Source organism: Theobroma cacao, chromosome 3 (assembly GCF_053813885.1).
Source record: "Theobroma cacao isolate CCN51 chromosome 3, ASM5381388v1, whole genome shotgun sequence".
Lineage (NCBI taxonomy): Eukaryota > Viridiplantae > Streptophyta > Magnoliopsida > Malvales > Malvaceae > Theobroma > Theobroma cacao.
In genome coordinates this window covers 38,711,505-38,726,362 of record NC_142641.1, presented here as the reverse complement: position 1 = coordinate 38,726,362, position 14,858 = coordinate 38,711,505, and the positions used below count along the sequence as shown (strand labels likewise).

At 33.2% G+C, this 14,858-nt stretch overlaps 2 protein-coding genes across 2 annotated transcripts; both read left to right on the top strand.

Moving 5' to 3' along the window:
- Window positions 1-1,443: 1,443 nt before the first annotated feature.
- On the top strand, window positions 1,444-3,887 carry LOC18605508 (DNA-directed RNA polymerases II, IV and V subunit 6A-like). Its single transcript, XM_007038543.3, has 6 exons — window positions 1,444-1,604; window positions 1,987-2,020; window positions 2,112-2,284; window positions 2,390-2,441; window positions 3,399-3,466; window positions 3,688-3,887. The coding sequence occupies exons 1-6, from the start codon at window positions 1,570-1,572 to the stop codon at window positions 3,755-3,757; spliced, it is 432 nt and encodes a 143-aa protein (XP_007038605.1). The 5' UTR covers window positions 1,444-1,569; the 3' UTR covers window positions 3,758-3,887.
- An 8,542-nt stretch (window positions 3,888-12,429) lies between these two features.
- Window positions 12,430-14,820, top strand: PP2-A14 (phloem protein 2-A14). The gene is made up of 3 exons (XM_007038542.3): window positions 12,430-13,047; window positions 13,295-13,413; window positions 14,076-14,820. The coding sequence occupies exons 1-3, from the start codon at window positions 12,733-12,735 to the stop codon at window positions 14,488-14,490; spliced, it is 849 nt and encodes a 282-aa protein (XP_007038604.3). The 5' UTR covers window positions 12,430-12,732; the 3' UTR covers window positions 14,491-14,820.
- Window positions 14,821-14,858: the final 38 nt, after the last annotated feature.

Below are 14,858 nucleotides of genomic sequence, written 5' to 3'. Positions count from 1 at the left end.
ATTTAAAAAAAACACATAGGTTCATTTGATATACAAATTAATAATCTTCTTATTATACATCAAAATTTTATATATATGTAACTCAATTGAGAAACTTTTATAAAATATGACTCAAATGTTATTTATTTTTTTTTTAAATTGTTGTTTCCTTATATCTCATCTCTAAATTTTTATAATGCATTAAGAAATTTTAGTGTAGTGTTCTCGTATTTAAAGAGAAAATTATATATTGTGATTATTGCTTTAAGTGTATCTTTATGTAAAACAAGCTTCAGTACAAATCTATCGTCTTCAATTTCATTTTATCTATCATTTCTCATGATCTATAACATTTTTAGTCTTTCTTTTAATTAATAATAAAAGTTAAATATTTTCTTATTGGTGTGGATGGATTAAAACCAATTATCAATATATATAACGTGTGAGATTTATTTGCTTAACTCTAACTTTTGTTTGTTGGAAATAAAAAGCAAAATACTGGAAATCCAACAACTTTACACTTGTAGTTTGATGAAATCTAACAATTTAAGTTCTACATATTTGCTTTTCGAAAAAAATATTATCTAGAGATATCCATTAATTATTAAATTTTTTTAATAACGATATAATAGTATAATTGAAAGTTAATTGAGAATAAAAGGGTAATATAATTCATAAAAGTTTTACACCCTTGGTGAAAGAAACAGGTAGTGAGTTGCGTTTTAAGTTTTACTAATTCATTGAGAAAAAGGATTTTCAATGAAAATTTTGTTAAAAAAGCTCAAAATTCTGACGATAATATTTTTTATCAATTAATTTTTGATGAAATGTTTTGTCCGAAGGTTGGTCAAAAAACAATTATCAACAAACTGATATATTAAAAATGAGAATATTTTCTCGAAAGGAACAAAATATTTCGTGATAAAATTCATGGTTAGAAATTAAAATTCAATAAGATGAAATATTCTTTTGATAGTTTCGTTGATAAAATTGTAACTAATTATTGACAAAATATGTATTTTAAATTTGAATTAATTTAGTAAAAAGACATGAATTTTCGTCAATAATTCAAATGTAATTCCTTGAAAATTGGAGCCTTCTGACTTTCCATTATATAATCCACCCTACCATAAAAAATGGGTATATAAGATAGCCTGGTTACGAGAATTATATAATTGTTCTTGAAATTTAAAAGCACAAGTAGTATCTCACTACAATTGTTCACAAATATTGTTTTGAAATAAAATATTGCAAAAGAGTTTTTATGGATATTCCAACTCATTCCTTAAATAAAAAAAAAAGAATAATAATAATAATTTAACTTGTAAATTTTTTAGAAAAAAAAAAAAAGAAGGCAGGGCCTCGTAGGCATAGGGTAACAAATGATATTACGAGAAACCTCAGGGCCAATTTTATGAAATTAAACGGGTTTAAAGTCGGCTTGTTTTTAAATAAGGGGAATTATAGAGCATAAATAAGCCTCTGTCGTTCTGTTAGGGCTTTTGAGACGGGAAGCGAGGGGGAAGTAAAGCTTTGCGCAAAAACCCGCGAGAATCCACACCCACCCAAGTTTCTTTAGGCAAATCTACAATGGCGGACGACGACTATAATGACATGGATATGGGGTTCTCTCTCTTTCCTTCTTTCTTCCTTCATTTCTTTGTCGGTTTTATATTTTATTTTTATGTAGTCGATTCTACAATTTTTACTACGTTTTTGGGCTTCTGTTGAAATTAGGATAGTAAAGTAATCGGGGAAGTGGGTTTTTTTTAGTTTTTATTCTTCGATTGTTTGGAAATTGGGAAACTAATAGTTTCTTTTTTTAATTAAAAATTCGTTTGTAATGGGAAATTTTCACTTTTGAACCCTACTTTTTCTAAGCAACGCAATAGAGGGTAAAGATTTTTCCTATATCTGTTCTGCTTTCGTATTTACTGTGAAATTTCGGCATTTTATGTTATTGTTGCTCACGAATTTATACTCGGGTTGTTAAAATTGTCGCTGCAGATATGAGGATGAGCCACCAGAGCCTGAGATTGAAGTGAGGATCCATTTGTTTTTTCATGGTTATCTAAAAGAAATCCGATGTATGTGATAGAGCTATTTGTTGTCTAATTGTTTGTGATGGACAGGAAGGAGCCGAGGAAGATTTGGAAAACAATAACAATGATGATGTTCCTGTGGAACCTATTGAAACTGAGGAAAAAGAAGAGCATGATTCTAAGGACAAAATTCGCAAAACCTCAAAGTACATGACCAAATATGAGCGTGCTAGAATCTTGGGTACTCGTGCCCTGCAGATCAGGTTAACTTATACTTTAGATTTTTTTTGTTGAACGGGGTTGGCTGTAGGATTTAGCAGTTTCAGTCTTATTTTATGCTTTAACAAATTTTGTTTTTGTCTGAGCAGTATGAATGCTCCTGTCATGGTTGAGTTGGAGGGTGAGTCTGACCCACTCGAGGTAAGTTTTTGTTAATGACTGCATTTCTTGTTTTTCTGCTGTCTCTTCTTTATAGTCTTCCTTTTAGAAAATTGATACAAATGTAGCTTGCACTTTTATAATAAAGCCTGTTGACTGCTTATATGAGATTTCCAGTCTGCTTACTTATTTGACAATATATGTTTTGCACATCAATTTGCAGAAAATGGATGTTGAATTCTCTATAATGTTTATTTATTTTATTGCTGTAGAGAAGTTTTTAGATTGTTTGTAGGAAATAGGCCTCCTAGATGCATGTTTGTTGTTTGACAAATGATTTATAGAGAATTGAAACTAAAAGGAAAGATTGAGGAGATGACAACAAATGCTGAAATACTATTTCTGCAATATGTTTTGGAGGATGTCACTCTGTTAGGCGGTGTCTATTGTCTTATCGCATAGCTGATATGTGGTCAACAAGGGACCTTCCTGTCCTTCAGTAGTCAGTATGTAACATACACATGATACTGCCCAAGAACATTTGAATGGGTTTCTTGTATCTTGTTAATATTGCACACTTGAATGCTTGAAGTATGCAGTACTTTGCACACTGAATGTGTCAAGGAACATATAATATCAAAATTCCTCGACCGGATATACAACAATGATTTGACGTGGTCTTATCCTCCTCGTTTTGCATCATGTTTAGGTTGAAACGTGATTGGTATTCAGTTGCATTTGGATGTTTTTCCTGGGTTTTCCCTTTTTGTTCCTTGATGTGGCAGTTTCTTTGCTTGTCCCAAAAGTTTTAGATATATTTCCTTTACTTGATCTGACAGCTTTCTTTCTAGTATCCCATGCTTGACCTTGAAAACTTGTCAGCAAGATGTTTTTGCGTTGCATGATTAGTGAGAACACTTCATGTCATTTATCCTATAGAATAATATTGTATTGCTTTTTCTTTGCTATAACCCTCATTTTTTTTTGCATTTGTATTAGATTGCCATGAAGGAGCTTCGAGAGCGGAAAATACCCTTCACCATTCGGCGCTACTTGCCTGATGGAAGGTGAGACTTTGTTAAAAAGAATTCTCTTCTTGGTTTCTATAAGGGAATAATTGAACATTGGGCTTTAGCTGTAAGTGTTGCTATGTACTTAAAGGAAAGAATGGAAAGAAAAATTGAAAATAAATGGGTGGGGTGGGGAATGTGGTCAATTTGTCATGTCTTTATTTACTTGCTTTCTTTTTTGCGTTTCTGATGGATTTACCTTTGGTGTAACATTTCAGTTATGAGGATTGGGGAGTTGATGAGTTGATTGTGGAAGACTCATGGAAGAGACAGGTTGGAGGTGATTGATTGCCAGTCATTTGTTAGTGGAGGAATAGGAATGTGTTCTTAGTTTCTAGATTGGGTGTGTAATTGTGGTATGGAAGAGTTGTAACTCTTGGATTTTGTCTGTAAATGTAAAAAGACTATTTGCATGATCCCTCGAGCTCTATAGTAGACTGATTTAAATACCTGCTCTGCCTTTGACATCGAACAAAATGAATGTGGCTTTAAATGGCCTTCAGAGTAGGATACAGCCTTTGGAATTTGTTAAGAGATTGGCAGATGAATCTTGTTCTTTCAAAGAGGAGGCTTTTCCTCTTAAACCCTGTTCTTGGAGAACTAACTATTTGGATTATCTTGTGTCATCACCAATTTATTCTTTTGTGCGTTTTCGTATCCAAGCTAGCTCTTAAGCATCCTAGTGATGAGGTAGGCTCAAGATCGGGGTAGGTATTGGGTAAGGTCTTGTTTCCATATGAAGTCATTTCAACTAAAAACAGGCCTTCTTTTATTAATCTCTCGCGGATGGTATTCAAATATTTGCTTGCTCCATAATTGAGAAAACCACTGTTTCTCCAGAGTCTTGTACATAGAAGTCTGCAAAACAAATTATACCATTCGCATCCTCCGCACTGGTATTTCTCAACTGGAAAAATTCTTATCACCACAATTTTCCCAACTCATGAGGTATCAACGCTTACAATCCAAAAATAGGTTTTTAGCGTTGGAAAAATCGTAATTAGTGATCCACAATTATTTCTGTTTGCCTTCATGGATGCATTGAATTTCTTTGTGCATCATTTTTGAAGCAAGGTCAAAGCTCAAGTCAGCATTCTCTTTTTGAGTCTATCATAGATTTCTTACAAATCCTTTCCACCATTGCTTCAGATATAGTTTCCATTAAGAGCAGACATGCATTTTATAAAAAAAAAAAAAAAAAAGCTCTGGTGACGCATGATAATCCTTAATTATGTTGTGCGGGATATTCTGCTTTTCAATTTATCTGGAAATTCAAGATACTTGATTCTGAATTTCAGACCCATGAAAATGATAATGAGTTATATAATTGGCTATGGCATTTTCCATCCGTCGTGAAGATAAGGATATGATAAAATCATCACGCCTAGAAAACAATTTAACTTAATGCATTGTTTTCAAATTTAAAGAGGTTATAAATGAAAAAGACATGGCAGGGTCCTCCTATCAGGAGCCTTTATTGGATAGATTTACCAATGCCAGTCATTTGAAGTTGAGGGAGTCCACTACCATAAATGAGTTATTTCATGATGAATCCTCCCCAATCAGAAAATTTATTAGCACTATATCTTTTTAAACAAGCACATTCAAATGCGTTTCCACGCTAATAATATTGCTCACTGGTCTAATAAAAATGGCCGCCCGTTATATATATCTCTCAGGCCGAAGATGGAGAAACATAAACTAATTACCAATGCTCCAAAAACTGGTGCGACCGGATGATCTAAAGGGTTGCAACAGAAGGGCTTTTCTTTTCAATTTGGATTATCAGGTATATAGTTTTCATAACTGTGAATAGCCATCATGTGGAGAGGCAGATCAGGAAATAGTGATAGTTATTGGGACAACATTGAGAAAAACCTGTATGACATGTTTTTCTATGAAGCTGACAATATACAACAGATATACCATGATGAGGTACCTGAACCTGAATAGGCTTATTGCCACCCCTCCCAACCTGCTTCCCTTGGCTCCTCTTCTTCATTCTCTAATTTTGCAATTTGAACTGACTTCTGTATGTGAGGCTCAGGCTAGAAAGTAAATTTCTCAAAGATGGGTTAATTTCTGTCATTGTTTTAAGGGGCTTGCGGTTCCAATATATCAAAGGCATGATAACAATTATTCAGATGGAGATAATTACGGAAGCAGTAGTTCTTGGGGGGAGTACTCAGGACATACATCAGATGAAGCTCTAGCAAGACACTTACAGGAGATGGAGGATGGTTTCCAAAACTTTTCCTTTGATGAACACTTTAGAACAGGTAAAATCAATTGACTATGATGCTTTTTTCGGACCCTCTATGTACATAGGCACTTCATATAATTCAATAGTATTTTTACCCATGTACACCAAGACCCTGTTAATTCTTCAGTTTTGTAAGGGTTCAGTACTGTCTTATTGGTCAAGATAATTCAATTCTCAGTGTCTGCAGGGGCAGGAGGTGTCAGTCAAGAAGGGCCTTCGTTTTCGGTGAAGGATCTGTGCTCTCTTTGTACCAACATATAGTCAATCATTATATGTATAAAACTAGGTTCTATGCTCAATTGCAGGGGGGAGATCAAGATAATGTTGATCCTGATAACATGACTTATGAGGTAGGCATTCTTTTCAAGACTGCACTCTATCAGCTGTTGGAATTTTTGGTAGATGCGAAAGCCAATAATAAAACAAAAAGCTTTTGAAAGATATGTGCACAGAGTGCGCATGTGGGAGTGAATGGTTTATCTTAAACATGGTGGCTGTGAAGTTGTGTGGCTAAGTTTCTAACCTTGGTTTGTTATAAATGTTACTTCCTGAATGATGTGAAAACAATCTGTGGATTTTCTTATATCTTTGTTTCTTCATCTAAAGAACCAAGAAACGAGTGATATAGAATAGGACAAAGTTAGAAATAAGCAGTAACATTTATCTGATATGAATCATATAAAATTTAGCTAAACCTTATTAAACAATAATATAAGCTTTTGGGCATTATCTTTTGTCAGCAAATCTCCGAATTAGGACAATCCATTGGTAGTGCTAAGAAAGGACTATCGGTAGAGCAGATGTCCCGGTTACCAACTCACAAATACAAAGGATCATCTAAGAAAAAAGGCAAATCTGGTGATGAAGACTCAGAGTAAGATTAATTATCATTTAGCTACTTGTCATTTGAATGTTAAGATAACGCATTGCATTGGTGTGTCAGATTGAGGGTCAACTTACTCGTACAAAGGTGAATATTTAAACCATGTTCACCTGAGATTCTGAATCTTATCTATTAGAGCAGCACAGTAGCTTGACCAGGCTGTTATTCAGTTGCCACCTCCTTAAACCTTTCACTGGGTAAACTGGAATACGTCACAAATTATCCGTCTTTGATTTGCTTCAACTCACTTTAATATGACAAAAGTCCTAAATGTTGCAATATTTTTTATAATCGGTAGGTCACTTTCCGCAAAATATAGGATATCTTTTTCTGATATAATTATGCATTATGTTACATCTGAGCCCAGGTGTGTGATATGCAAGATGCAATATCGCCGGGGGGATGCATTAATGACCCTGCCCTGTGCACACAAGTATCACGAGGAGTGCATTAAGAATTGGTTAGGAGAAGACAACGTAAGTTCTTTTTCCCTTTGGCTCATCTCTCTCTCTCTCTCTCTCTCTATATATATATATATACTATTAACTCTCTGACTACCAAGTACCAACCGTATATATCTTCCTTTGATCATTGCTTAATTTTGTTGCAAATTACAATGTTCCAAGCAAACATTCAGGCTTGCATTCATTTTTCCATACTATGGTGCATCGCCTGTGTTTTATATTCCAATCCAATAATCACTTGAAGAAAGGAAAAAGGGGAAAAAGAAAGAAGGAAATAGTACTTCTGATTATGAATATTGTTCGCATTGTTAGTACTTTGTAGAATTATCCACCTTCAGCCAAAAAAAAGAAACGTGTATAATCTCTATCTACCTCTGTCTGACAGAGCTGCTGCGTCTGCAAAGAGGAGGTGGCTGTATGATTTGGGGAGGCTTCCATGGCAGGAATTACTGCTGCTGTCAACCTTTCTATAAAGTTGTATATATTTAACTCTTTTAATTTTTATTTAGTTCTTTTTACTGCGGTTCCCTTAAACATTGTGTTAAATAAGTTATTCTTTTAAAAAGGACCTGATCTCTTCGGAACAAAATCTCGAACGCATCTTAAGTCAATGAGAAAAACTGTACTATTCTGAATAATAATAAGTTTAAAGTAGCTGGTTTCATGCCATGCCTGCAACTACCTATTCTCCATGTTCAAATCAAAACCAATCTGTTTTGCCCTGTTGACTGCCAGAAACCCCATCAATTTAACTCTTCCTGGCTCCTGCATTCAGGTAGATCAATATAAAAATTCAATAGCCTTCGTTTTCGTGTTTTCATCCTTATCCAGGTATCCCCGGTTGACTTACTCAGACAACAATGATCTCAAAACTTGGGCCGTATCCTTCTTTACTCGCGTCCTTTTTCCAGGCGCTAGTCCCCAAAGGATGGACTGATAGCCCTGCTATCATAGTACTTATTATTAACAATGGAACAAAAATTGGCCAAAAAAAAAAAGAGAAACAATGGAGCAATGATAATAAACAGTATTGTCACTGCTCTTTAACATGGAACCAGGATAACAAAAAGAGCGTGGGCTATAACTGCATGTGTTTCATACTATAATTTTCATGTATATAAATGCACCCGATAGGCTGACATTAATGCTCAATCAATGTAATGATTTTTGTTTTTATTTCATAAATTATGTAAAGTAGCACTGTGCGGACCGTGATGAATGAACAAATCAACGTTAGGTAAAACGATTGATTAGTTGATAAAGTCATAAAGATATTCTTCTCTAGGAGTGGGACCATTCAAAGGTATAGCTAAGCGAGTAGTGTAGTAGAATAGAATCGTATGCTAGATCTCAACCAGTAAATTTGTGAAGAATCAATTCTATATATCCACTTGGTTATAATGAAATATTTTCCGGTTAAACTGTTAATATTGTTCTTTAATGCCTTCTAGCTGAAGCACGAATCAATCAGGAAATTAATTGCCAATCCCTAGCGTCAGATGTAATCATATCCTACGTCTTTTAGACGAAAATTTTGCATGTTGAATGTGCATAGGGCGGCTCCATTTGTTCCATATGGTGAAATGATGGAAAAGGGTGGGGGAGGGGGCTGTTCAAGATCTTTACTTCCATTGACAGGACTACAACAACGACCATTCATTGAACTTGCGTTTGTCAGAAATTTTTGCTAGAAGAAAAAGATGCAAAACAAACGAGAAAAACATCCAAGAGGGGGACTAAGTCTGGAAAAGCGACTTGCTATGAATTTTTAGGTCAAATTCCTAACAGGTGTAAATTGTGAATTAAAATCTTAATTGTTATATAATTGAAATCTCTCCCGTGACTTAATCGTCGAATTTGAAGCAAAGTTTGCTCTTATAATATCAGCAAAATTTCCTTCAACCATTTCCATTGCTGGCAAGTAGGTTGATATACATAATTGGCATTCGCAAATCAAACTCAATTGAGGAAGCTATTCCATTTTAAACAAAATGGGAATTCAGGATTAGACTGCTTGGTAGCCAAACAAAAAAGCATATATATATATATATATATATGGGTTGGTTTGATCTCAGGCACAGGAATTAGTCAGGAACTCCCACACTTGTTAGATTCGGTATGTGAACAAGGTTTGTGGCTCTTACTTGTATTCTGACTCAGCACCACGTTAACGGCAGGATCTAAAATGACAGTACTGTTGCTGAACAGGAATCGTGTGGACACCATAATTTGGTTAAACTCAAGAGAAAAATTGCGAATTATTGGGGACGTCTATACTAGTTTGGAGTACCCGATGTTTGATCCAATCTATCTAAATAACTTGAAATAGGAATTCAGAAAATGAGGAGAAGGGACCAGCCTGGTAATGTCTTTTCTTTGTTGAACCATATAATTTGTTGGGTTTAAGCAGTTTGGAATAATTGAAACAGATGGTCAAACCACACATTTTGCTTTTCATTATTGCTTTTTGGTTCGGTTTGCGGACTATTAAGTATATGCACATGATGCGATGGCATGAACCTGACCATCGAAAAAACAATGACAATTCACCCATGGCGGAAAATGAGTGCAATGAAAAGAACATTAATTTACAAACATATTTGCGATTTAGACCAAAACGCCGTCTAGGGTCAACAGGCAAAACTCTGTGGAGTAAGCAATGTACAAATGACCCCACGCACTTCTAGTTAATTAGAGAAACAGTCAACCCATGTGAAACCAGTTGGTAATTACCAACTGATGAGATGAGAAGAGGGAATGATCAGTGACGTGCCTGCTGTTGAGTCCATTAATTAATTCTCCTTTTACTATTAAAAGAATCGTGTGAGGGAAACATAATGGGGTTATATATATATATATATATATATATTAATGGTGTTGCATGTGGCCAATGAGTTTTGTGGTATAGAATATGTAAATATGTTATGTGTGTTCAAAAGGAATTAAAGGTGTTGCATTCTCCACACTAATAAATCTCGCAATTCCTAATACAAACAACTAAATCTTGTTAGTTGAAGCCTTTTTCTTTGTGATTTAAATGCGGAGGACTTGCCGAAAGGTCGCCTACCTGCCCCTAATACAGTCACCGCCCATCCCCGTGGCCAGAAAAGCAAAAGTAGCCCAAATCGCACAAACCTTACCAACACACACACATATAGTCAAAATGCCCATCAAGTTCATGTACTTATATATTTTGTTCAATTTAATTTTTATATTCAAAATCGAAATAATTTAGTTTTTTAATTTTAAAAATTACTTCAATTTAGTTCTTCTTACTAACGACATTTAATTTTTTCTTTAAAAAGATGATGTCAGTGCTCACATGACATTTTTGATGATGTGGCACCCACATGATGAAGTGGCACGTCATGTGGCACTAATATGATGATGTGACAATGTTGACATAACATTGACATACTGACGCATCAATGCCACGTGACAGATATAAAATTTTTTGTGCTACGTCATAAAGATTAAATTAAACAAAAATATATAATAAATAAACTAAATTGAACAAAATTGAAATGTTAATGGACTAAATTAAAAAAATATTTTAAAAAACACAAATCTTTATGTAGATGATAGATATATTTATTAATAAGATAAATATTTAAGTGTAAATTATTTATGGTATTAAAATATATATATATATTATTTTACTTAATTATTTGATTTTAAAATATTTACATTAATTTTTTTTTCAAAAATTAAGTTTGAATTCTCCTTCTATAAAAAAATTGAAAAAAATTTCATACCAAAAGTTAAATTTAAATGAATACTTGCACTATATTGGAATAAAATAATATAAAAAAACTAAATAAATTTTTTTCTTCATTTATAATAGTATAAAAATTTAAAATTTATTTCATTTAGTTTTTAACATGAGCTGAACTCAAATAAGTAGAATAAGTTGATTTAATTACAACTTTAACAATTTACAAATATCTATTCTTTTGGAATTATTTAATCCTTATCCAATTTACCTTTTATTTAAATTTACTCAAAGTTTCTTATGAAATGATTTTATTTAATTTCAAATACCACAATCAAATTCTACTAAATTTAAATTATTAATTTAGATCTATAAAAAATTTGTAAATACAAATAAAATTGTATTAATATTTACAATTATATTTAACTCTATCAACTGTAAATGCAGTCTTTAATTCAAGAAATTTCAATCTAAAAAATATAACCTGAAATATTAAACAAAATAAAAACATAAAAAATAAATAAAAAATCGAAGGGGTGGAGTAACTCATATTCTAAAATTGTAATAAAAAGTTTGTCATGTCGAAATTAAACAAGTCAAAACAAAAAATTATTTTTATAATCATCGCTAACTCTATATCTTCATGCTTCTTTTTATTAAAAGAAAAAATTAAATCAACCTATTTTGCTAATTTGGGTTCAGCTCAAGTTAAAACCTAAGTCTAATAAATTTTAAATTTTTGTATCATTATAAATACAAGAAAATAAATTATTTAGTCTTTTTATATTATTTTACTCTAACATAATGCAAGTTATTTATCTAAATTTGATTTTATGTATGAAATTGTTTTCAAAGACATTTTAATAAGAGGAGAATTCAAACTTAATTTTTGCAAAGAAGATAAATTAATATACATATTCTAGAATCAAATAATCAAGTAAGAAAATATTTATATATATTTTTAAATATCATAAATCTTTTACACTTAAATATTTAGCTTATTAATAAGTATATCTATCATCTACTTAAAGATTTATATTTTTCAAATATTTGTTTTAATTTCGTCCCTCAATATCTCAATTTTGTTCAATTTAATCTCTGTATTATATTATTTTTATTCAATTTAGTTCCTATGACATAACACAAAAAAATTGTTTTAGAATTTTTTTTATATGTCACGTGACATAAAAAATTACTTCAATTTTGAGTACAGAAATTTGATGGGTATTTTGACCATATATATATATATATAGATATATATAGATATATATTTTCCTCTTTATAACAAGTATGGCTTTCATTCCATAATCAGTAACAGTGAATTAATTAAATGAATGTTTGAATTCCTGCTTGCCTTATCTTCAGAACAAAATACAATACAATTTAGAATTTATACATTGAGGCAATGAACACATTTCTGGTAGCCAGTATATACTGAAATGAAATTTTTCAAAATTTAAAAGAAAATTAGAAGAGAAATCAAATATAAACAAAATGATATTCGCCGAGCTTTGAAAAAATTTATTGCCTGTATTGGGAATTTATGTGGATTAGCCAGGTTTTGACTGAAGCCACAAAAACTGATGTATGGATAACGTATAAATAACATTACTCGAATCCAAAGACAGAATATATTCCATGCACAGTCATCTACACGTTCCCTTTTCCATTGTCCAGTGGAGAATATTGTTATTTAGGACTCCCACCTTCCCCCTTTTCTCAAAGACTGCAATCCTTCGTTAAACCCCATAAAAGAAACCCCCCTCTACCCCTCTGTCTCCTTCTCCCTTGAACATGAAGGAAATGGTGACATCTTCTTCCATCTCTCCTCCTGTTTCCTACATCATATACCATCTTCTCCTTTATCTCTGAACCCTCTCTTGAAATAAAATTTTGCTTCAGTTTTCTTAGGTTTTCCCTTGTTCTTTTGTTTTTATTTTTATGGGGGCTGGTGTTTCTGGTCTTGCGGCAGATGCTCAAAGGGGTTTTCCATTAAGGCCTGGTCTTGATGATGTGCCAGAAAGCTGTATATCATCAATTTTTATGTACTTGGATCCACCAGAGATATGCAAATTAGCGAGCTTGAACAGGGCTTTTCGTGGAGCTTCTTTGGCTGATTTTGTATGGGAAACAAAGCTGCCATCAAACTACAGGTATCTGGTTAAGAAAGTTCTTGGACAAAGTCCGGAGACTTTAAGCCAGAAAGAGACTTATGCAAGACTTTGCAGGCCCAATCGATTTGATGGTGGCACCAAGGTAGCTTTCGTTCTCTTCTTTGCTCATCACCAATCAAAAGGAAGAAAAAGATTAGTTTCCATTTGATCTTTGATCACAATTGTTTATGCTTATCCTGTACGATATATAATCAGACATACTCACCAAGGATTTGGGGATATGATTCTTGACTGCAATATATATTCTAATCCTGGCCTGAGTAAACCACTACGATTCACTAGTTACTGTTTCTTAAATCTTTTTTTGCTGTTTAAATTTCCAATTGTAGGAAGTGTGGTTGGATAAAAACAGCGGTAAGCTTTGCTTGGCAGTATCCGCCAAGGCACTGAAAATAACAGGGATAGATGATCGGAGATATTGGAATCACATTCCAACAGAAGAATCCAGGTAATACATTACTATATATTCCTTGATGGTTATCCCTTTCTTTTGGAATAGTTCTTGTGATTCTTTTCTTTTCTCTTTTTCTCAATTGGATTGCCATGGAAAATGATTCTAATATATCATTGCAACTGAAATTGGGAATATGTTGTCATCAAGGAGCTCAAAGAAAATGGATTTTTTTTCGTGTGTGTGTTTCTGGATGTGATGCAACGACGCCATCTAGATTCTCTAATCACCTAGGAAGAGGACTAACACTAGCAACTTGCGCCTTGAGAGCTATGACTGAAAAAGACTGAACCAAGTTGGATGGCCTACAAGTTTTATGCTGAGAAGATTTTTTATTCCGTTTGTATTGTGATTTCTTGCCTTGTCTCTTAAGTATTCAATTTTAGTATCATTATTTTTCTAGAGATAGGTGCCTTTGCTAATGAAAACATGGGTACATTTTATTAATCCCAAGAAGCTCGTATAACTTTTCATTCCCTCTCAACATTGCCTAGCATTAGAAGCAAACATGCACAAAACCTGGGAAATATATATAGGCTTTTCAATGTTGTCAACTTCATTTAGTAGTTTTTTAACTTGTCGAAGATATTTGAGAAAAGGGAAGATCGGGAAACCAATGAAGAATTGACTCAAACATCAATTTTCTTTGACGTGTATAGATTCCAGACAGTGGCATATCTTCAACAAATCTGGTGGTTTGAAGTGGTTGGAGAATTAGATTTTGAATTTCCTCCAGGGGCATATAGTCTATTCTTCAGGCTGCAGCTAGGCAAATCCTCAAAAAGATTCGGCCGACGGGTCTGTAACCTTGATCAGGTTCATGGCTGGAATATCAAGCCCGTCCGGTTTCAACTTTCAACTTCCAATGGCCAGCAAGCCTCGTCAGAATGTTACTTGTATGAACCAGGGAACTGGGTTCATTACCATGTGGGAGATTTTGTCATTGAGAATTCAAATTCCCCAGCAAAGATCAAATTTTCAATGATGCAGATCGATTGTACACATACCAAAGGAGGTCTTTGTGTAGATTCTGTATTGATATACCCTAGTGAGTTTAGGCAGAGATTGAAGTAAACTAAGTTTTTAGGATGTTCTCTAGTAGGCAGGCACATTAAACTAAATTAAAAATGTTACATTAAAGTGGGGAGCAGTTCAAATAGAAATGTGGGTTGTTTGTTTTTTTTTTTTTTTGGGTCCACAAAATATAATTTGCATGTGAATTTCATGTTCTTTTGTCCCAAAATGTCCTTTAGCTAGGGTTTTTTTTTTTTTGTTTATACTTTTTAATCACCGTTGTCTTATTCGCTTTGTACAGTAAATGGGAAAATAATTGTATTTGGGATTGACTCCAACTTGTATTCAATTGAAAATACAAGCTACCCTATTGAATGTTACACCTTTAAAGCTGAATGGTCTATTTCTTTACATCCTAAATCATTGAA

Bases quoted from the DNA above. Each gene is read 5' to 3' on its own strand.
- PP2-A14 (XM_007038542.3), top strand. From the start codon at position 12,733: ATGGGGGCTGGTGTTTCTGGTCTTGCGGCAGATGCTCAAAGGGGTTTT. The intron at 13,048-13,294 runs GTAGCTTTCGTT...TTCCAATTGTAG, and splicing joins GATTTGATGGTGGCACCAAG to GAAGTGTGGTTGGATAAAAA. The intron at 13,414-14,075 runs GTAATACATTAC...TGACGTGTATAG, and splicing joins ATTCCAACAGAAGAATCCAG to ATTCCAGACAGTGGCATATC.
- LOC18605508 (XM_007038543.3), top strand. From the start codon at position 1,570: ATGGCGGACGACGACTATAATGACATGGATATGGG. The intron at 1,605-1,986 runs GTTCTCTCTCTT...TTGTCGCTGCAG, and splicing joins TATAATGACATGGATATGGG to ATATGAGGATGAGCCACCAG. The intron at 2,021-2,111 runs GTGAGGATCCAT...TGTGATGGACAG, and splicing joins CACCAGAGCCTGAGATTGAA to GAAGGAGCCGAGGAAGATTT.